The sequence below is a fragment of the Spinacia oleracea genome, chromosome 2 (genome assembly GCF_020520425.1).
Source record: "Spinacia oleracea cultivar Varoflay chromosome 2, BTI_SOV_V1, whole genome shotgun sequence".
NCBI classification, from domain to species: Eukaryota; Viridiplantae; Streptophyta; class Magnoliopsida; order Caryophyllales; family Amaranthaceae; genus Spinacia; species Spinacia oleracea.
Genome location: NC_079488.1, coordinates 35,028,637 through 35,051,962, shown reverse-complemented (window position 1 = coordinate 35,051,962; position 23,326 = coordinate 35,028,637). Strand labels below are relative to the sequence as shown.

The window sequence follows — 23,326 nt, the reverse complement described above, 5'->3', positions numbered from 1 at the left end:
TATTCATATGTATGTCTGTGGTGTCTGTAAACTTAAAAGTGTACATATTCGAGATTCAATTACCGGTGGAAATAGTTAATAGTCAAAACTATTATTAATGTCTGGTTCATGCGTACTTTTCAATCTGCAATCCCGGTTAAGAATCTGTTTACTATACTTGGGGTTTACCTGTGTGTTCTTCCTTTATTTCGTGACCAAAATACAAGCAACTGCTTTTGAATACTTGTTTTTGCAAGTCATAAAGAGATATATTTGGAGGTCATGGATGGAGTGCCACCCATATAGAAAAGGAGGGGGTAAGCAAAAACTTGAAAAAGAACTAGTGCCTTCAAACTATCATGATTTAGTTTAACTACAAAATTAAATGTCGGGAAAAGAACTTGAGACCTTGACAAGGGGAAGTCATGTCCTGAAATCCCTTTCGTTTTTTTCTTTCCATGTGCAATTCCAGATTGCTACTAGAATCAACTTCCACTTAAGCAAGCCAACCTTTCTTTTCTTTCCAAGTTAAAAGATCTTTCATGGAATAAGGCCAAGGCTGGTGATAAGTGTCGAAGGTAAAGAACCAAGGAAAGAAGATTAAAGGATGATAAACAATAAAACAAACTCTTCCTCCTTGAGACACACAATAGAATGCCTCGCAATGAGAATTACTCTCTTAAGAACATCCTCACACTGAATTGATCAGAACAGAACTGATCAGAATTGATCTGATAAGAGTTACATCAGCTACATAGTAGCGTATCGTACCTGAAATGTGGCATATTAAAATGCTTTTTTTAGATTAATGATGATTCTGGTGGCAATGGTGAAAAGTAGGTCGAGACATGAGACATGGACACTGTTGCCAAAAGTAAGGTAATTTCTCAGAGTATTGTCCTAGGTATAAAAAGGGTCTTGGACAATCTTGCACAGACCTAGAAACAGTGATACACGTAATACGTAAATACTAAATAGTCGCTCATCCCAAAAGCTTCTCTAATTGATTGAATTACTGCATAAAGAACTATTTGCTATTTCTGTAGGCTGCAGGTATGCATTATACTACACAAATTTAATTTATGTCGGATATCATACAGGTAGCGGATCAAAGTAAGATTTTAAAATAGGACTTCTCAATGGTCTAATTGTTCATAATATTGTTATTTCACGTTTTTCCAATGGTATAACTGCATTCTTAATTCAAGGACAAAGATGAATTGTAGTCGTGATCCTTAGTTCTCTGTTTTGCAATAGGATAAAATGGTGTACTACTTATTTTCTATTTTATTTAATTTTTGTTTTCAATAGTCGGCAGTCTATTGTTGGGACAATAATTGGAGCAATTGGTGAATTTCTCCTTCCCTGTTGTTGTTACATTGGGTATTATCTTTTTCTTTTACACTTTTTATATACTTACTATTTGTTTTTTTTTATTTACTGCATAATGACAGTTTGGTACACCAATATTAGCACATTAAGTTAAAATTTTGAGTGATTACTACTGCTGAGTAGATTAGTGCAGTCTAGTTCCTTTCTCTGAACTGTTACTGCTGCATTTGTTGTGACTTTGTTGACTACAGGTGTCTGGGATTTGTTGTCTTTTTTCTGTTGCGGGTTTGTGCTGTTTAGTTTCTGGTGTGTGTGAGTTAGAGGTTGCCTTTGACTTGATGCCCTTCTTTTCAGCTCTACTAGTTTATGTTCAACAGCTATGTCTTGAGAGTTATTGTTGTTGCGTTGGTACTAAAACTACTGGTTTCTACAGCTGGATCTAAAACTACTGTCCGCGAGAAAGCCGGACTCTTATAAGTCAGTAACATCTCCGTCCTAGCTAGATTAGTAACTATGTGTGTGCTCTTCTCTGTAGCCGACACTACTGATTCTTCCATTAAGAAATAGACCATCTGAAAAGAAGAGCTGGATTTTATGATGGACAAAGTCGGGTAGTTTTCTTTTTCGATGAATGTTTTTTGTTGTTTGCCTAAGGTTGTTTTGAGGCAGGAAAAACGATGTTTTGGTTTTTACATTGGTTATTAGATTGCTTATTTACCAAAGAAACATATGTTTGACACATTAAAATTTCTTTGCAGATATTGTTGATTCAAGTGTAAATGGTAAAACGTGATCAAGAGATCAACAAGTTATCTTGAAACAAGCTAGCACGGGGATAAGATTTACTCGGTTAATTAGTCCTAGTTAATTAGGAAATTATTTTTATTCTAGTTTTGGACTATCTTGATTAATGTATAAAAATCATGCGAGGAATTGTTTTTATTTCAGCTTCATTAGACGTACGGGGCAAATTATCGTATGGATGGTATTATCACTATTTGTATGCTACATTATTGTTAAGTATAAATTAAAGCAGCTTTATGATAACATAGTATATTAATATTTATATTTGATTGTGCTTTTATTTGTGCTCAATATATATTTTTAGAGTAAATTGTGACGCTTAGAAGAGTCTAAATTTGTTTGGCGGTAAAAATATATTATCAAATTGTGACCCTCAAAAGGGTCTTGATTTGGGGGAACGAAAATGTAAACACGAGAAATGACGGAGCAAAGAGTCGAAAAATGCATTCGTATTGCGCGAAAGTGGAGCAAATAGCGACGCAACAGGGTGTCGAAATATGTCGACCAAAGAAAGCGTCGAAATATGGAAAATAGTGACTGAAAAAAGCGTCTTAATGGAGTAAATATCGACGACATAGAGCGTCGAAAAATATCGACCGTGAATATTTCGACTGTTCATAGAAGCGTCGATATGCTATTTTTCGACGCTTCAAGCCGTCGATATATGACCAAAAAAGCGTCGAAAAGCGCCGTGTTTTCCCGTAGTGAAATGTTGTACAAGGCCACTCGGAGAGCTAGAAACTGTGAAATGCATGGCCGTGCTCGGATGAATCATAGGCTATGATTATCTGTTTATTTGATCAGTTGAACTCTGAAACCGAGAAACACCTCTGGACATAATAAGGATGACAACTCTTACCTTATGTTCAAGAGCAAGCATCGAGCGACGAAGGAATTAGGAAATGCACACTTGTCCCTAAGGACAAGTGGGAGACTGAAGGAAATAATGCCCTTGGTCCAAGTATGCATTCAATGTCAAGTCTAATAAATGCGGTTCAGTATTAATTAACAAGTTAATAATTCAGTGAGATCAAGTGAGCTGAATGCCTAGCTAGAGGCCGCTTCAGTTCAAGTGGAATTAATGATATTAATCCAAAGCTTACTCATGACTGAACCCGTAGGGTCACACAAATAGTACGTAAACAGATCAAGTATTTTATGGCATTAAATACTCTATCTATGGATATTCGGAATCGACGGATCTTGGTTTCAGTGGGAGCTGAGATCGTCACAAGCAAGAAATGAATACTCCGGAAACGATGATATTTCCAGAAACGGAAATATGGATCGTATCGGAAATATAAATATTATCCAAGTCGTAGATGTTGCCGGAAACGGAAACATGGTACGTATCGGAAAATATTATCGGAAATGGAAATATTGCCGGAATCGGAAATATTGCCGGAAACGGAAATATTGTCAGAATCGGAAATATTATCGGAATCGGAAAATAATTCCGGAAACGGAAATATTAAATATATGTTCGAAACGGAAATTAATTCCGGAATCGGAAATATTAAATATTGTTCGTATCGGAAATGAATTCCGAAACCGGGAATTTTATCGGAAGCGTATCGTACGAATAAGCATTGGACGAGGCCTGCCGGACGAAGGCCCAGCACGAAGCCAGGCCATCGCCCAGCAAGCAATGGCGCGCCACAACACAGCCCAAGGCTGCGGCAGGCCTACCGCAAGGCAGGCCCAGCGCGCAGCTAAGGCCATGGCAGCCTCGTGGGCTGCGGTAGCTCGCATGGGCTTCGTGGGCGTGTGGGCTGTGCGCGGGCATGGCCTGCATGCTTGCGGGTCATGCTCGTGTGTGTTTGTGTCCATGCATAATTCCTAAAACTATTAGGATTTGATGTATGATTATTCCTATTCCTATTAGGATTATTTAATTAATTAGAGTCCTTGTAGGATTCTAAGTTTAATTAAATCGTATCCTACTAGGATTCCAATTCCCTTTCCAAACCTCTATAAATAAGGGCCTAGGGTCATAATTTATACGCACGATTGAAGTATTCAAAGGGTAAGTTTTTGAAAGAAAATTCAGCCACTCTCTTGCACTAATAGCCGAAAATTCCTAAGCACCTTAAGGGCGATTCTAGTTGGTCAATCTTGAGGCGGAACCGGACGTACTGTGGACTATCTACGGAGGGACGACACTTGGAGTCCTAAAGACTTGTTCTTGTTCGGTTCGGGCGCAGCTAGGGAAGGCACGCTACAAAGTGTATGCATCTATACTATGCTAAATGATTATGTGTAAATAATATGCTTTCCTGGCTTTATGGTTTTTCCGCATGATTTATGTATTGTCATATGTATCATAACCTAACAAAAACCAAGTCACATATCCATAATTACAAGAGGTTAGGTTTTTTAGAATGGGTTAATAATCATAGTATATTGCATAACAAGTTAGGCAGTTAACCAAAATTAGCCGCTCCTCTCTCCCTCTCCTCCTTCTCTCTTCGCTCTCATCTTTTAGGGTTTTAGTTTTCTTGGCCGTTTAGGCCGGAAGTAATCTAATTTCTTCGAAAATTAGACTATTTCCGACCCTTCTTGTTTTTCATTGTTTTCTCTTCATGTGTTGTCTTGTTTTGGTTTCTTTTCCGTTGTTTTGTTCCCAATTTATTCTTGGGTTGTTCCCAATTTATTTAGGTTTTCCTAGAGTTTTCTAGGTTCTTGATTCTCATCCATGGATGAGAATATTTTTAGGGTTTCAATAATTGGGAAGAAGATTTGGATTTATACAGGTTTAGGGTTTATCATCAACTCGTCGATCAGAACAATTCGTGCGCAGATTGCGAAGGGCTCTAATTGAAAAGATGTGAAATAATCGAAAATCACTGCTCGCGTCAAGCTAGAAGTGGTGGAGTACGAGATGTGCTTTAAGATGCAGAATAGTAATTGTTTTGATTGTAACAGTTATGTATATTCTTTGAATCTGTGGTATACAAATCTATTTTATCATTGTAGATGCCGTATAGCTGATTATTAATGAGATTATTCTAACCCGTCCATAAAAAAAAGTTAGGCAGTTAACCACCTCCACATCTCCGTTGTAAATATATTCAACTCTAGGCGAAGTTAGAATCTTATACGAAGTATATAAATGAAAAAAATGATTTTGTATTTGAATTTCATACAACATAAACATTAGGACCTTACATCAGCCCAAAGAAACTAGGCAGAAGAAAGGGGAAGCGAGTAGCTCGGCTCAGCAGGCTATCTGATGCAGAAGCACATACTTAATGTCTGAATAGCTCGGCTCAGCAGGCTATCTGATGCAGAAGCACATGCTGATCACCTCCTTTTACTTCTTATATAAAGCTCAATCATCAAAATCTGAAATGCAACAAATATTGACACAATAACCATTAAAATGTCCTAATTGTACAAATACACTGATAAATTCATCAACGAGTCTCGCCCACACACTTGTTGTAGCTTGGATCCTCAATGTTCTCCACTGCCAGAAGAATCCCCTTTAGTTAGATTGAACCTTAGCTCCTTTTATTTCATAATTCCAAGTTCGGGCCCATGATCGAATCCTTTGGACACTTGAAAAAAAATATGGTGGTTTAGTTTTTCGATGCTCATCCTATAGCATGAACCTTTCTACCACCTCTAGGGTTAGTATCGTCATTGCTGCCAACCATACTGCTGCTGATTACGGTTTATGTTCGAGCCTCGACCAGTTCCTGAACCACCATAAGGAGCACCACCTTGCTGAAAATTAGGTGCACCTGCCCCATAGCCACCACTAGTCCCACCACCACGTGGTCCACTTGAACCATAAGGTGGGCCACGTCCTTGTTGTGGGTAGGGAGCATTACCGTAGCCTGCACCACCACTGCCACCTTGACTTGCACGGTTAGGGTGATTATATCCACCGCTGGGATTTCCACTCTGGGAATATCTGTTCGGGCCTCCGGCAGCGGGCCCTCTAGGTTTTCCATAGTGATGGCCGGGAGCTGCAGGAACTGATGATTGAGAACCGTGAATGGGCTGGTTAGGTCCAGGCCGCATCTGACCGTGTGATTGACCAGATTGCTGAATGGGAGGAAGACGAGAATGTGGTGGTGGATGCTGGAGTTTCTGGCGTTTTGCTGCTTCTTCATGTTGTCTTTGCTGTTGGCGTTTCTTCTTTGTTTGGAATTCATGTGATGCTTCATACTTTGGCAAACTGGTTCAGCAAATAATCAAGTTTTTGCTAAGAAACTCTAATTAGCTAGACAAGAATCGGTATATATACCCAGTACATTTTAGTGATGTGATTAACATAAAATTCAAACAAAATAAGAAACGAAAGAACCTCTTTGGGTCACAAGGCAACGGATCAGCCCAGAAGTATTCAGCATCTAGTGCATCCTTTGCGGAGATTCTCTGAACAACATGGAGTGATTATGAGGATCATAATGGGCAGAAGAAAGACAAGACAGCTCATCTAAACAAAAGAAAGCTTAGAAACTACAGTAGCAAAGTGAATAACAAGTACTCCGTAATAATATTACTCCATCCCCATATAAAATTTTCCACTTTCTTTTTAGGATGTCCCAAAATAAGCTTTCCTTGTTCTCTTTTAATTTGGTCACCATTATCTACTTTTTTCTCTCCATCACATCAACCTTTTTCTCGTTACATCCCGACATTTTCTCATGCTACTACTTTGCTCTATAGCCTACCCACTTTCATGTTTTTACTTTTTACTCACCACCTAACAACTTCTCTCAACATTTATACCATTTGCAAATGAGAAATTTAATACATGGGACAGAGAAAAAATATTCTATTTAATTAGCCAAATGATCAATTACTTGTTTATTACTTCAGTGGATTTCTCCAACATTTCCACACAATATATAAGACAGATTTCATGAGATAGGTAATTTGCCACTTGATACCTGTGTTGGATCAAGTGTCAGCATCCTCTCCAACAACTCCAAAGCATGGCGATCAAAGCTGCCACAGGAAAATTTCAAAATAAAAATACATTGACAGCACAAATGGAATTGGCTCGTGTATTTTCCAAGGCATAAAAGGAAAGTTAACATACTGTCTAAAATACTCCCGTAGACGTCTCTTCATTGGCCTGTTTGGCTTAAAATTGCTATACCAAGGGAGTTTCGTGACACCTGGCCAGTTGGCCTCATCTGGAGCTCCACAAAGCTCAAAGATCTTACTTATTTGCTCTGGCTACAATATTGCAATACACAACTGAATCAAATAATGCATCAAACAGGCCAGAGTGAATAAGTTTTTAAGCACAAGTAGTAGGGAAAATACAGATCTTCATATTATTGAAGACAGGATTGCAGTCAGAACCACGGGCATCACATGGTGACACGACAAACTGCATAAGATAATAAAATATGATGCAAGGCACTTATGTTTAATTCTGCCCTAAAATCAATAATAGGCCACTCGACCAATCTCATCCATTCTATTCGGTATGGAGGTAGTGAGGGTGGTGAGATAGGAGCAAACACTCATGGACTCAAACCTGGCAAGAACTGCATTTCTATGAGAATATTATCGCTTAGCTGGGGAGTACAGTCAGTAAAGCAGTATATAGGTATTCAAGTCAAAATTGTAATTTTGAGAAGAAAAAGGATCATCTCCCTCATAACGGGCAGTTAGGGACATAAGATACTTTTAAGCACCCAAAAGCTATATTTAGAATCTTTCTAAAAACAGTACTCAGAGATGCTAAACTCTACTAAGGTGAACACTTACAATTGTTACAAGTAGTGGTTTCACTATCTACCCTAAAAGCTAGTGCCCAACACTTATAACTGGGTTAAGTAGTAGCTCAACCGACTATGCTAAAATCTGTCCACAACACTTGTAAGGATAAGAAAAGCTTTTATTCTAGCCTAATCAGCATGTTTTAAAAAAAATCTTACATCTATTTTGTTTGTTGACGAATTAAAAAAAGCTTCCTCATTAGTGAAAACACACACACACACACACATACCAGAAATAAGAACAATACAGAGAGGGGAAGCATTGCTTAAGCCTGCCTCCTATTCCCCCATTCTTTGTACCTCATCTTTACCAGGAAATACAGGTTTTCCATGGAGCAGCTCCGCGAAGATACATCCAACTGACCACATATCAACAGAAGGACCATACTTTGTGCTACCAAGCAGCAACTCTGGAGGTCTGCCTTAATAAATATGAATTAGATATTGACCTAGCCAGCAGAGTCGATAAAGATATAAAAGGGCGTTGAAATTTTGAATAACGTAATGGAGGATATCAATAAATATATATTTTCATTCCTCGAATCAACCACACACCTATACCACAAGGTAATGACACGGTTGGTGAGATTCCCATTATGATCACTAGAAAATGAGCGGGCAAGACCAAAATCTGCAAGCTTTAGCATCCCCTCATTGTCTATGAGAAGATTTGAACCTGACATACACAAATTTCAGGCCGGATTCTAAACTGAGCAAAAATTACAAAAAACTGAGATGAGATATAATGAGACCTTTAATATCTCGATGTAGTACTTGGTTTACGTGACAATAGTGAAGTCCCGTCAAAAGTTGTTTCATGTAACACTGCAACAGAAAATATTAATTGCTCCCAGTAAAAAAAATTAAAAAGAAAAAAAAGGTGGATTCCAGAATCCAGATAATTACGAGTTGGGCACAAAAATAAGCACAAATCGTTGCAGTACCTTGATCTGTGGAACGGAAAATCTCATCCCAGGACGATCAGCAAGACCAGTTAAATCATGATCCATATACTCAAAGACCATGTATATGCCACCTTTATATTTATTACCATCTACAGCAGGAATTCAAAGATCATATAGTCTTAGCCAAATTGGAAATCAATAAAAGATGCGTAGTAATGACATGATATGAAAAAACACAAAATGAAGATCATAGCTTATTACCTGGCCTCCCTTGTTCGTCCTTCTCAGGACCTAAAAAAGAGCACGCCGTAAGAGGTAAGAACAAAGTTTTGAGGAACACAGCAGAGTTGATAGCAGGTCAAAAGTCAGGGTTAACTCACCAGGGGAAGTTACAATCTCCTTCAGTTGTATTACATTTTTATGATGCAGCTTCTTCAGAATCTTGATTTCACGAATGGCAGTTATTGGAAACTGAAGCAGAAATCAAAATTAATTACACATTTGTGAACTAAGTTTGAACACTGTTTAGCTACACCAAGTTAACTAATTTTGGAAATCAACGCAAATAGCTTGCTGCCCTGACCGCATACCCCTTCTTTTTCATTGTCCATTCTTATTTTCTTTAAAGCGACAATTTCTCCAGTTTCAATTTCTCTAGCCATGAAGACTTGCCTGAGGTTAGAAACACAAGGTAAAAAAAAATCGTCAGATAATTCCCCCATTGTATGCCTCATAAAGAGAAGGCAAAGAAATACATATCATATAATGCCAATAGAAAATTTTCATGATAAGGACCAAGTAATTGTAAAGTTTATAGGGGCAAAACAGAGTCAATGCCTTTCTACCATAGAAGCATTTAAAGATCAAGCAACTTTTCAAGACCAGATGAAAAAACAATCAATCAAACATAGCAAGCAACATAACTTCACTCAATCTATATGGATAAAATGACTTTCATCTCTGTCCATTTCCGATGGAGCCAAAGATTCATTTGTTCTTTTGGCTGTGGGATGTAATGGACTAAATCAAAATGGTTCTTTATACCACTTCGCTTCCTTTCCATGAAGTAGAAGATGGTTGTCCCGTTATCGCTTTTGGGTCAATTGGAAACAACCTCTCTGCAACTGCAGGGGTAAAGTTGCGTACGTCCGACCCCCTTACCCCGCTTCTTGCGGGAGCCTCTTTGAGGCAATAGGGTAATGATAATGATAATGACTCCATCTTGAATCAATTGACTAGGTTTGAGGTCAATCTAATGTCCTTTAATCAATTGACTCACATAAACTCAACGTAAATTAACAAAACCAATTAATAAACAATCCATGATTACCAAAAACCACGAAGTGTTAATGTTCTAATTTTCCTTTATCAAGAGGTGGACAATGTCTATTGTCAAAACACCGAGAGCTGAACTACCCACAAAAAATATAGTGATCAATTGGAAACCCTATACCAATTCTTCTACTACTTCACCTGGTACTCAACTCAAACAATCTCACACATCGAATACAAATCAAATCACCAATGAATTTACACGGACTAAAATAATCCCTGTATAATTCACACCCATCTGATTCCCTGCCCCGCCCCCAAGTTTTGTAGCATAAACATTATGATCAACAGAGTAATTTTTCAAAGGAAATCACATTGTTCTTGTTCTATGGCTGCATCAAAATATAAGTCCCGCAATTTAAATTCGAATTACGCAATGCCCAATGAGGAAACTTCTTAATTGTCCAGCCGAAATTCCAAATTCGAAATTCAAAATCAAACAACTGAGAAATCAATCAATTAACAAAGAGGATAACATTAATTCGAAATTCACGATTGAACAAGTGAGAAACCAATCTATTAACAAAGAGGATAACATTAATTTGAAATTAAACAAGGAAGAAAATTAGCAAATTACCCATAAGTTCCTTCACCAATCTGTTCCAATTTCTGGAAAACATCGACGCTTCTAGAACCCCAAATCGGCGATTCATGGAGGTTGAGTTGGCCTGGAGCTGCCCCCGCCATGGCAGTAAGGTTTGCGGAAGAAGAGAGAGGAGAGGGACTAGGGTTTGAGTTATTACTATACGCAGGATTTCACTGCAATAAATTGTTGAGAATAGTGAACAAAAAGATTGCTACAACAAAAAAATTGAACACTTGTATAAATACCTTTCCCTCTTTATATTTTTGGAATAGGATTCATCCAAGTTATTTTCATTTTCAAAATACTAATTTTCTTTTCAGGGATAGACCTAATTTGTCACTACGAAGAATCGAGTGGAATTGCCAGTTGTTATTACAATCTATTTCATTTATGATCGGCTATTAAACCGGTCAAACAGAGTACATGCATATTGGAATTTGCAAGATATCCTACATTAGCTATCCGATGTCAAATGCTCTATTTCCTTCTATGAAGATATGATTGTTATATCACCGGCCGAACCGAAGAAGAAAGGTTTTATTGTCGGAGATGATATGTCGAATCTTCCATGGCGGTCTACAAATCCCTTTGATAGCATTAATGACTAAAATGTTGTCGACTTGTCGCCTGTAATGACAATGTTGTTAATTCTTGATTAATCGCAATCAAAATGCCTTTATGAAAAGTTGACGCTTTTATATTGAAGTAGTATCAAGATTCAAAGTGTTTTCCGTTGTCGTTGTTGTTGTTGTTGTTGTTGTTGTTGTTATGTTTCTATCTTTGATGAAGTTCCCAATTGCTAAAAAAGATTTCTTACACGAACCATCAAAATTAAGTTTATGGTTTTCCAAATGGAGGAGAGGTCCATGAAACCAAAATGTAGGGAGAAATCTGAAGAGGGTTGTTGGATGACAAAAATTGAGGAGATTGTGTAGAAGAGTAAGGGCGGGATAAAGGCATGCTTGTATTTTGACGAGTATCTAAAAAAGTTTTACACTATCGTATACTTTTTGTCTCGGAGTACTCTCACCGTTTTAACTTTTTGCACTCTTCACATAATCCACTTTGACCCTATTTTAATCCAGTATATGAAAATCAATGTTATTATATAATATACTGTTTGACTCATCTTACTATGTATCTTCAAAAATTTAATATTTTATAAGTTTTTATAATATATAGTTAAAGATTTTGGTAGTCAGAGTCGTGCATTGACAAACGTGTCCTTTCAAAACGAAGTTGTATGGTCAAAGGGGGCTAGTATTAAATGTAACAATTTAGTTGCCACAGAAAAATGGTCCATATATAGTTTTTTCTGTATCTTTTTACTTGCAATACTTTATTTTTCATATTTGTCAATGTATAATTTGATTAATTAATATCTTTAATTATGGTAAGCTAAAATTATAAATAAATAAACGATGATATTCGAAAAAATATATTAAAACGAATCTAACAAGATACCACATAAATATGTTTTTTTGTTAAGTATAGACCATCGAAAATAAAAAAAGTAGATTATGTGAATAGTAAAAAAGAAGAAGTATTGCAACTATAAGGAAACGGAGAAAGTACTTGATTGGAATTGAAGGGGAGATCTTGCTTCCAAGTACACTACTTGAAAGGTCAAAAGACAAATTAAACCAAAGTACTTAAACTAAACTGAGAAAACAATAAAATTGGTGAGGAGGGAAAAGTCCAAACAACTTTTTTTTTTGACATGAGGTTAAACAAACAAACAAAGGAAAACAAGAAAAAGAAAGCAAACTAGAAGTAGTCCCCTTTGCAATGTCATGTGCTTGTTGCACCCTCTGGCGACCAACTGATCATACCTCCAAGACTTGTAATCTCTGAAATTGTCCAAAATAAGTTCACCTCGGCCGAGTTGCAAATCCTCAGCATAAATTTCAATTAACGTAAGGTTTGTGAATTTGTGAAGATAGTAACCTTATCGAATCTTGTCTGCATGGCCCACCGAAGCCCATAAAGGCAAGTAAGCTAAAGCTTCTGAGTGTAAAGATCCGGTCATTGAACCCAAAGATGCTCCCCCCAAGAATGTGTTAAGTATTCTCCACATCATTACCACAATGATCACATGTCGCTGAAACTTGAATCCCCCGACGATTGAGATTATGTCTGGTAGCCAAGTAGTTGTGTAGAATTTTCTAAAACTGGAGTTTCCATTTTGGAAGAAGTCCAACGACTAGAGTATTTTAACTACGTCAAAAGAGTTGTTTGTATGTAGTCATCGGAGATGAGCATAACATATTAGCATATACAGTTCTAACAGTAAACTTGCTCGATTTATGAAAATGCCAATAAAGGGAGAAGTTCCATACCTACCAAACTTCGAGCATCCCGATATTGGAAGGTCGAAGAAATCTTCTGATGACCCCAACCTGCATTTAGAGGCAGGATAAAATGGCAAACTTTCCAGGTTTTAACATGCTGTAGGTTGACTTCAGATCTGTATTCTAAACATGAAGTATGGTTGACGAAGGAATATGTATTAGCAAGGGTAAACATGAAGTATGCTTAGCAAACAATCGCCTTGTTCAAAAAGATACATGTGTTATGACTATCATCAGCCTCCTGATAATACATTAGGGATTGAAAGTGTTCCGGTGTTGAAACAATGGGCTTCGTATTGAAGGCCCTTGTGTTGTGGAGAAAGATCCTTGCTTGATTGATCGAGTTGTGTCCGAAAATACCTGCACAAGGAGTAAAGTCACTGACCTCGGGGGTGTTCCGAGGAAAGCCCCTTCGATGCCTAAGTAAGTACTTGGTTCGGATTTTAGAGAAAATTCTCTAGAGTAGTGTTAAGGCGATAATTTGGACGTACCTTGACGTGTGAGCTTTGGCGGCTTATTCATAGTGTTTGTGTAGTAAATGCCCTAATAGGTCATTTATTACTTGATGGGCCTTGGGCCTTGTGTTTGGCGGATTAGCCTTTGAGGGATAAGTGACTTTGTATGTTGTTGTTGTCGCCTTTTGGTCTTTTGGGATGTTAGCCTAATTGAGGTTCATTGGGTACCCAAACAACATGCCCCCCAGACCCGATCCATTTGTGGTTTAAATGGGTGGGTATTCATATGCAGTTGAAAGCTCAAAAGTCCTGCTTCTTTTCAAAAAGGGTGGTTAGGCTTCTTGCATTGATGACAAGTGATGTGGGCCTAATTGCTTCCACCACAAGGCCCAAAGAAGTCCTAATATCCAATCAAGCCAGCTTAACTGACCCATGGATCAAGCCCAAGAAGTAGGCTTGGTCCTTGGTGTTCAAGAAACTTAAAGGCACGACCCTAATTGGGAAAGCCCATGATCTCTAGCCCAGTTTATAAAAGGCCCAAGATTGACGGCCAAAGGACACGTGTCTCAAATCCCTAGGGGGGCGCGCATCCCACAGATAGGGTTGAGGGATCACTTCCCGAGAAACTCTAGCCCTATAAAAAGCTCAGATCCCAAGGTAAGGGGCAATCAATTCATTCCCACCAACCTCAAACTATTTTTACTTTGCCTTCTCTCTACAAATTACTTCTCTCTCTAGCTTATACTTACTTAAGCATCGGAGGGAATATTCCTACAGGAATATTTTTGTTTTGCAGGTTGCTAGAAGTTCGTGTCAGCTCATACTTGATACCTCCGAGGAACGCGTGACACATCATCACCGTAAAAGATCCCACAAAATTTGGCGCCGTCTGTGGGGAGGTACAGTGTCATGGCTGAACTGCAATCTGGGCGCGAAAAGCACAAAGACGGATCAGGGGAAAGAACAGGATTTCCTACCAATGAAGGGATGCTTAAAAATAAGACCAACAATCACTGTGACGTAGCAACTAGCCGGCCTGCCTCTGCGAGGTCCCTGCAGTACTTGTTGAACGATCTCCATCAGAATATTTCGGACGAATGACAAGAAAGGTCTCAGCACGTCCTCCAAAAAGGAATCACCAGGTCTCCCCACAAAGTCAACCCTGAGCAGGATAACGGCAGAATGATGAAACCCTTATCAGATGATCTGGATCCACCCCTGGAAGGACGCACCCTGGAAAAAGAAAGTCAGCATGTAAGAGAAGAGCGTCCGGGGAGGCAGACGAGTCTAGCCTCACGGCAGAAAAATTATGAATCTCAAGGTCATCACTCTCTCAGGATTTCTGGAAGGCGGCATGAGAACATCACTACGAGAAAAAGTGGCGGCGGCACTAAAGTAAAAAGAAAACGAAGGAAGTCAACGGCAGGAAGCTCCCTTATGTTTAACACGACTCTTGAAGACATTCTCTTGGCTGAGGGACAGAACCTAGGAATAGAGCAACAGTCCCCCCGACGACCGGCTACCTCAAACCAACAGGCCCCATTCTGTGCTTTTCACAAAGAAGAGGGACACGACACTCAAAACTGTCAGATGTTAAGGAAGATACTGAGCGACCACGCCGCTAAAGGACGCCTACGACAGTACATCCATTTAACAGGCGCAGGCGAAGATGCGAGTCTCCCCACCAATAGAAAAAACTATTCAGACAAAGGAGTCGTTACAGTGATATCAGGGGGGGTAGCTGCGGGAGAACCATGTAAGGAAGGACGGCAAGCAGGTCCATCTTATCGCCGGCCCGCACAAATGAATTGACCTTCTGTGGAAATTTCCAAAGACGACTACAGAAAGGCGGCAGCACCATATGATGATGACCCTTTGGTCTTAGAAATTAAGGTGGCGAACCTCAGGGTGAAGAGAGTACTGGTGGACACGGGGAGCTCGTACGACATAATCAGTCTCCACTGTCTGCAAAAATTAAAGCACGATGCCGGAGCCATCGAGAAAGTATTTAGTCCCTTTGTAGGATTTGGAGGAAGCATCGTCCGCCCAATTGGCTCCATCTTGCTCCCAGTCTCCATTGGTGACCCTCCGGTGACCAAGGAGGGTGTCATCCGATTTACAGTTGTGGTAAGCCTCACCGCATTCAATATCATACTTGGCCGCCCAGCACTCAATGATCTAAAAGCGGTGATTGTTCCCCATTTACTACTGGTTAAGTTCGTAGGAAGCAATGGACGCATCGGGTCCCTGTATGGAAACCAATAGCTGGCCAGAGATTGTTACCTATCAACGCTGGAACCGCCGGCATGGGGAGCCTCTCCAAAGAAAAACGAACAAGCTAAATCACTGAACCAACGTAAACTCCGAGAGATACCAATGGCACATAATGCAGATAGACGCCCTGAGCCAGTGGGAGCACATTTCGCTATAATTCTGGACCTAGCGGATCCATCTCGAACAGTCCCCATTGGAGTCCCTCCTGACGACCCAATGGCAGCGGCATTGGTGCAACTGCTTCGAGAATACAAAGAAATATTTGCTTTCACGGTAGAGCAGATGCCAGGCATTGATCTGGCAGTAGCCGTGCACAAGCTGAATGTAGATAGCGCCATGAAACCAGTACGTCAGAAGAAAAGGATTCATGGGGAAGCAAGAAATCTAGGCGCCGCGTCTGAAGTTCAGAAGCTAATGGACGCAAACTTCATACGTCCATGTCAGTACCCAGACTGGGTAGCCAATGTAGTACTAGTACCTAAGCCCAATGGGACGTGGAGGATGTGTGTCGATTACACTGATCTAAATAAATCCTGCCCCAAGGACAGTTTCCCGCTGCCAAAGATAGATCGACTCGTCGACTCAACGGCAGGGCATGCCATGATGACCTTCATGGACGCTTACTCCGGATTTCATCAGATCCCTTTGTGGCCTGAAGACCAGGAGAAGACATCATTTGTCACAGAACAAGGGTTGTACTGCTATAAAGTAATGCCGTTCGGCCTAAAAAATACCCCAGCCACTTTCCAACGATTGGTGAACACAGTTTTCGCAAAGCAACTAGGGAGGAATATAGAATCCTATATTGACGATATGATTGTAAAAAGCAAGCAGAAAATGGATCACCTCCACGACTTGCGAGAGACCTTTGAGACCCTTAGGACTTACCAAATTAGACTCAATCCAAAGAAATGCATTTTCGGAGTGACTTCTGGCAAGTTCCTTGGCTTTTTGATCGATGAAAGGGGCATTGAGGCCAATCCTGACAAGGTACAGGCCGTCATTACAATGACGTCGCCAAAGACGGTCAAAGATGTGCAACGCTTAACTGGTTGTCTTGCCGCCTTGGGATGATTTTTGTCTAGAGCTGGAGATAAGTGTCATTACTTTTTTAGTACCATCAAAAAAGGCACCCAGTTTGAATGGACGCCGCAGGCAGAGGCTGCCTTCCTTCGTTTGAAAGAACATCTGCACACTCTGCCACGGCTCGTCAGCCCCCTCTCAGGAAAGGTTCTGTGTCTCTACCTTGCCATCTCAGACTACGTTCTAAGCGCCGTCCTACTTGCAGAAAGGGATGGGATGCAACTACCTGTCTACTTCGTCAGCCACATGTTGCAGAATGCAGAACTCAAATACCCAACTGTTGAAAAATTCGGCTTCGCTCTGTTCCTGGCTAGAAAAAAGCTTCGTGCATACTTCCTGGCCCATCGGCTAATAGTATACACGGATCAACCTCTGAAACGGCTATTTACCAATCTGGAAGCGTCTGGGAGAATGCTCAACTGGGCAATCGAGCTTAATGCATTTGATATTTCGTATGAGCCACGGAAGGCTATAAAGGGACAGGCTTTTGCCGACTTTATTGCAGAAATGACTAGGCCACCCTATTTGAAAAATGAAAAAGCTTAGTGGGTGGTTCACGTGGATGGCTCTGCTACCCAAAACGGTTGTGGAGCCGGCATAATCTGCGAATCCCCAGAGGGGGATATCTATGAATATGCAATGCTCTTTAACTTTCAGGCGTCCAACAATGAAGCTGAATATGAAGCCTTGATATGCGGAATCCAAATGAGCAACGTAGCGGGGGCGACAGAGGTCCTGATTTTATCCGACTCACAGCTAATTGTCAGTCAGGTAAAAGGAGAATATGAAGCCAAGGATGACGCCATGATAAAATATTTGGAAAAGGTCCACCAAGAAGTCCAGCAGCTGACTAGCTTTGAAATACAACACATACCTCGGTCTGAAAACAACAAGGCAGACGCTTTATCCAAGCTGGCAGGCTCAGCATCCAGCGACACGCCACGTCATGTATTTTGGGAGGTAAAACAGTCCAAGAGCATTGACGACTTAAGAACAGACGTCTTGGACCGAACGACCACCTGGATGGATGATATCGTCAATTTCAAAATGAATGGAGTACTCCCTGATGATCCCAAGCAGGCAGAAAGGTTACAAAAGAAATGCACCTGGTTCAAAATATGGAACGGGACTCTATACAAAAAGGCTTTATCACGGCCTCTTCTTCGCTGCGTAACCCCGTAGAAGGGGCATGAAGTATTGGAAGATCTCCATCAGGGATTATGCAGCTCGCACATTGGGGGGAGGGCCCTGGCAGAAAAGGCTCTAAGAACTGGATACTATTGGCCCACTCTCAAGGAGGACGCTCTAGACTTGGTTAAGCGGTGTGATAAGTGTCAACGCTTTGCTCATCTAATTCGACGGCCAGCACAGAGACTGACTCCAATCACCAGCCCAATACCATTTGCCAAATGGGGGATGGACCTATTAGGCCCTTATACGACGGCACCAGGAGGACTGCGTTATGTGATAGTTGCCGTCGACTATTTCACTAAATGGGTAGAAGATGAAGCTCTGAAAAACACTAAGGCCCAAGATGTGAGAGCATTCATCTGGAAAAGCATCATCACAAGATTCGGCGTGCCTCAGTCCATTGTATTTGACAATGGGCCACAATTCAAGACACCCAAATTGGAGGGTTGGTTGGCTGACCATGGCATCACATCATGTTTTGCATCAGTAGGCCGTCCCCAAGCTAACGGGCAGGTAGAAGCATTCAACAAAATCATCTCTGAGGGGATGAAAAAGAAACTTGATGAAGCAAAAGGTTTATGGGCCGACGAGTTACCCAATGTCTTATGGTCTATACGGACCATGGAAAAAACTCCACAGGAGAAACACCATTCTTATTAGCCTATGGAGCTGAGGCCGTCCTACCCATTGAAATGTGTGAACCAACCCTGCACGTCATGTTATTTGACGAAGACGCCAATTGGGAAATGATGAAAGCGGCCTTGGATTTCTTGCCAGAAACTAGAGGGAACGCGGCTTTGCGCCAACAACCATACAAACTCCGGATGACTAGGGAGTACAACAAAAGGGTCTCTAGAAGAATCTTAAAGGTTGGAGATTTTGTGCTTAGAAAGAGGAAGCCGTCGGACGCGCCAATGAACAAGGGAAACTCACTCCGACTTGGGAAGGTCCATACGAGATTTACGAGGAAGTCCGAGACGGAACCTACCGGATCCAAGACATGCAGGGACGTCCGATTCTGCGTACTTGGAATGCAGACAACCTGAAGAAGTACTTTTTCTAAATTAACGTCTATGTTATCTTGATGAAATGTTTTGTAAAGACGTCCAAACTATAGACGCATCATGTAGCATGGCTCAATGAATTTTAAATGAAAAATTTCCTGCAAGCCGGCCTTGCTGGGAAACCTTTATGACAAATATGTTATCAAATCTCCTGGAGAAGTGCAAACTGACATTCTCTTAAGAATTAAAGACTAATCGTTTAAAGGCCTAAGAAGTGGCCTAGATTAGCACCCTCACTAGGCTGATCACCTAGAACACAGGGGACACATTTTTCAGCAGCTAAATAAAGTAGCTAAAGACCTTGGCAAAAAGACCAAGGCAAATATTTGCCGTCTCTATTTAGGGGCGTCAACCATAAACGATGAATTAATAAAAAATAAACAAAAACGACAAAAGCTAGGAACAAAAACGTTCAAAAGATGCCTAGTCATTCCAATAAGTTAGTCATAATTACAAATTATGCACATAGTGCCATTAAGCAGGGCGTCACAAAAGCAAACCCAAAATAAATACAAGGCACCTAGAATGCCTCATTCATCATCATCGCTGGGAACAAACTTAGGAGGAGCTCGTCCTTCTTTCTGGGCCTTCTCCACCACAACCTGATAATTGAGGAACTTCTCAAACCAACTGAAGGGGTGTTGACTGCCAAACTCGGCATTCCAGGCGAGCTCCATGCCCCCTCGGATCGACTTCTCACCCAGCACGGCTGATTGGTTAAGCACACCCTTTGACGTGGCCACCTCCTTGCGAGCCGCCTCCAACTGTGCTTCCAACTCCTCAAACCGGGTCTCAAGACGAGAAAACTCAGTCTCTTTCTCCTTAATCTTCCCAGAAAGATCTTCAATCTGAGAGAAGTTCTGATCATTCTGTTTAAGACGGTGCTTATTCTCAGCAAGTTGGGAGGACAGGGACTTGGTCACAACATCGATTTCCCCCTGCCTGTTGAGACGAAGCTCTTCCAGCTCGGCAAAATGGTGATCGTCGCACTGACTAGCAAGAAGACGGTGTCTAGCCTCTTCATGCACCAGAGCAGTACGCCACTTCTTTAGCGAATCCAGCAGAATAAACATCTGCGCAAAACAGCAAGAGTAATTATCAAAGATAGAACGTAAAAAGAAGAAGAATAAAAAAAATAAGACTTACATCCAGTGCAGAGGACTGCATGGCGGCAAGTTGATTCTCGGCCGCCGCGGGGAGGGTCTCAGCGTACTTTGGAGGAATAGCATTGCGTATCAGACCCATTATCCGCCTCCGATCCTGAGAAGTAAACTCGTCTGAAGAAGCGATCTGATCCAGTTCAGCATCAATGGCTTTTTGAGGGTCGGGTATTTCTATTGGAAAAACAACGGCCTTAGAATCTCTGGGAGAGACTATAGAACTGCTAGACGAGGAACGGCAAGTGGTTACGATGTTGGAGTAAAATTTACCCCCAGAAATCCTAGCCCTCTCCGCCGTCCTCAGAGGAATGTTCCGGCGGACGGCTTCAGGAATCCCCGCAAGAGGATCGACCGCCGCCTCAGCTTTTTGAGAACAAGGAGAAGCGGATGTCGTCTGATGCGCACTGGACACCTTGGACGTCTTCGAGGCTGTTGAATTGAAAACAGGTTTTCCTGTGCCACCAGCCCTATGCTTGGAAGAAGGTGCAGCATCCAAAGCAACCTTCCTCGAACTCTGAAGAAACAAGGCCACGTTAGTTGCAAACATCGAAGGAAATCACATGTTTAGGAAGGCTTGAACAATACCTTCTTCTCCTCTACGGGAGGGGTAGGATGATGAACCGCCTGCTCAGGGGCAGCTTGCTCAGCCGCCTTCTGACGCTGTAATGCCTCAAAAGTGTTGGCGTCAAGCACCTTTGCCAGCCAAGACGACATATCTACTCGGCCTTTGGCTGCGTCATCCAGCTTCTCCATAGCCTCGTTTGAAAATCAAGGAAGATGTTAGTATGAAGTAAGGCATTAATAAAACAACGAAAATCTGAAGTGCAATATAATACCTCTCGGCATATACGGACACAAGCCCACATCCGAGAGGAAAACAGGATCACCCAGCTGATCCAAATGAGGCAACCACCCCTCGGGTATATAGGCCGTCTTGGTCCCAACTATGAGCGGCTTGGCCTTGAATAAGGACGAGATCCGTTTCCAGAGGGCGGGGGAAATTGGGGGAAAGGAGCCGCTCTTTCCCACAAAATTGGGTTGAAGCGTCCAACGCCTCATCCTGTCACACATCTCTAAATTAGTGGTTCTGATAACCACCCACTTCTTCCTCCAGTGATGCCATTTGGACGCCTTGCCCATCACAGTTTGGTAGGTGCCCTTGTAAGTAAGAGCTAACCAACCTTCGGCGGACCGAGGAACCTGAGGCATGGAGGCCATCCTGAGGAGTGCCGGGAAGGAGGGAGTAATACCCTCAAGCTCACACCGGGCAATATAGCCAAAGACGTCAGCCCAGGAGTTGGGGGACATTTGGTTCAAACCGATGTTGAAGCCGTCCAACACCTCCACCACAAAAGGGTGAGGAGGAAACCTCATGCCTAGCTTCAGAAAGGAGCTGTATACGGCGAACTCCCCTTTCATAAAGCCAAAGCTGGTACAGTCTATGCCAGCCGGCATGCAGAATTTGTACTCAGAACCCAGGTTTAGGGACGCCCCATAATCTGCTCCGTGGGCAGTGAGGAAAGTCAACCACGTCTGAAGAGGGAAAATCTCACTAGGGTGAAGGCGGCCTTCTTCTCCACCTGAAGGGCCCGCTGGCGCCCCGTCGGCGCGCTCGTTTGTGGGGGCGTCCTCCTCCATGGGGGAAGAAGATTCCCCTTCGAAATGTGGCTCGTCCTCTATTCGCACCATGATATCCTGCACAGGCTGAAGAATTGGCTCAAGACGAGGGGCATAACTTGAAGAGTAAAGACGTCAAAATAGCAGGTCGCCGCCCTCAGTTTTGACGAGGCCCTCACAACATTGACAAGGAAAGGGAACAAGGAATAACCGAAATCAACAAACAAGTTTATCCAAAATAGATGTTACCTGATAGATCAAAGAGAAGATTTCCAAAGAAATTCGATGAAGAACTGCAAGAATAGGACCTTGAATATTGCGGTGGTGCTACAGTGTCTCCTGGTGGATGCTGGACGCCGGAAATCGCCTTCTCCTATGGCTCTCCAATGATCACTAAAAATGAGGGGGAAATTCACTCAAACTTGTCACTTATTTATAGAGGGGTAAGAAATGATTACCCCTGCCACGCGTTGTTGCTTTACTGGACAACCCAAGAGCAGTGAAAACTAACGTCCGTTTTCACCCCTCATGAGGGGCAAATGATGTGGGTCTAATTGCTTCCACCACAAGGCCCAAAGAAGTCCTAATATCTAATCAAGCCAGCTTAACTGACCCATGGATCAAGCCCAGGAAGTAGGCTTGGACCTTGGTGTTCAAGAAACATAAAGGCACGACCCTAATTGGGAAAGCCCATGATCTCTGGCCCAGTTTATAAAAGGCCCAAGATTGACGGCCAAAGGACACGTGTATCAAATCCCCAGTGGGGCGCGCATCCCACAGATAGGGTTGAGGGATCACTTCTCGAGAAACCCTAGCCCTATAAAAAGCTCAGATCCCAAGGTAAGGGGCAATCAATTCATTCCCACCAACCTCAAACTATTTGTACTCTGCCTTCTCTCTACAAATTACTTCTCTCTCTAGCTTATACTTACTTAAGCATCGGAGGGAATATTCCTACGGGAATATTCTTGTTTTGCAGGTTGCTAGAAGTTCGTGCCAGCTCATACTTGATACCTCCGAGGAACGTGTGACACGTCATCACCGTAAAAGATCCCACAACAACAAGGGTTGGAATCGGTTTCGAATTGTGGAGATCGTGGGTGTAAGATTTGAGGGAAGTTCGAGCGTTTTCTTTTTCCTTATAAATACTGGGCTCGATCCTCCTTTTCAAATCTTTACTTCACCTTTTTTCTCTCACAGAATTCTTTCAAATTCCGACGATTTTGCATTCCAAAATTCTTCAGATCTTCGTCTCTTGGTTGACCTTCATCCTCGGGAACCTACTTCATTCGTTTTATCGGCGAGTTCCGCTTCGGAGGAAGGTAACTTGCTTGTGAATTTTTTTTCTTCTGCGTTTTCTCTTCTACCCCATCGTCTGTGTAACACCCCCAAAATTTGGACCGTTTATATAATCAAAAACCCTGTTTTTATTTCATAAAATAATCG

General features: G+C 41.6%; 1 protein-coding gene across 1 annotated transcript; it reads right to left on the bottom strand.

Moving 5' to 3' along the window:
* Nucleotides 1-5,224: 5,224 nt before the first annotated feature.
* On the bottom strand, nt 5,225-11,015 carry LOC110775249 (cyclin-dependent kinase C-2). Its single transcript, XM_021979854.2, has 12 exons — nt 10,677-11,015; nt 9,358-9,439; nt 9,148-9,238; nt 9,029-9,058; nt 8,807-8,916; nt 8,615-8,687; nt 8,418-8,538; nt 8,163-8,280; nt 7,172-7,311; nt 7,020-7,077; nt 6,431-6,501; nt 5,225-6,301 (listed from the first exon to the last, which is right to left on the bottom strand). Exons 1-12 carry the CDS (start codon nt 10,784-10,786, stop codon nt 5,758-5,760), a joined length of 1,548 nt encoding a protein of 515 aa, XP_021835546.2. The 5' UTR covers nt 10,787-11,015; the 3' UTR covers nt 5,225-5,757.
* Nucleotides 11,016-23,326: the final 12,311 nt, after the last annotated feature.

Excerpts from the sequence above, each read along its gene's own strand:
- LOC110775249 (XM_021979854.2), bottom strand. The coding sequence starts at position 10,786 with ATGGCGGGGGCAGCTCCAGGCCAACTCAACCTCCATGAATCGCCGATT. Across the intron at positions 9,239-9,357 it reads TGGACAATGAAAAAGAAGGG|TTTCCAATAACTGCCATTCG; the intron begins GTATGCGGTCAG and ends TTTCTGCTTCAG. Across the intron at positions 8,688-8,806 it reads TTTCCGTTCCACAGATCAAG|TGTTACATGAAACAACTTTT; the intron begins GTACTGCAACGA and ends TTTCTGTTGCAG.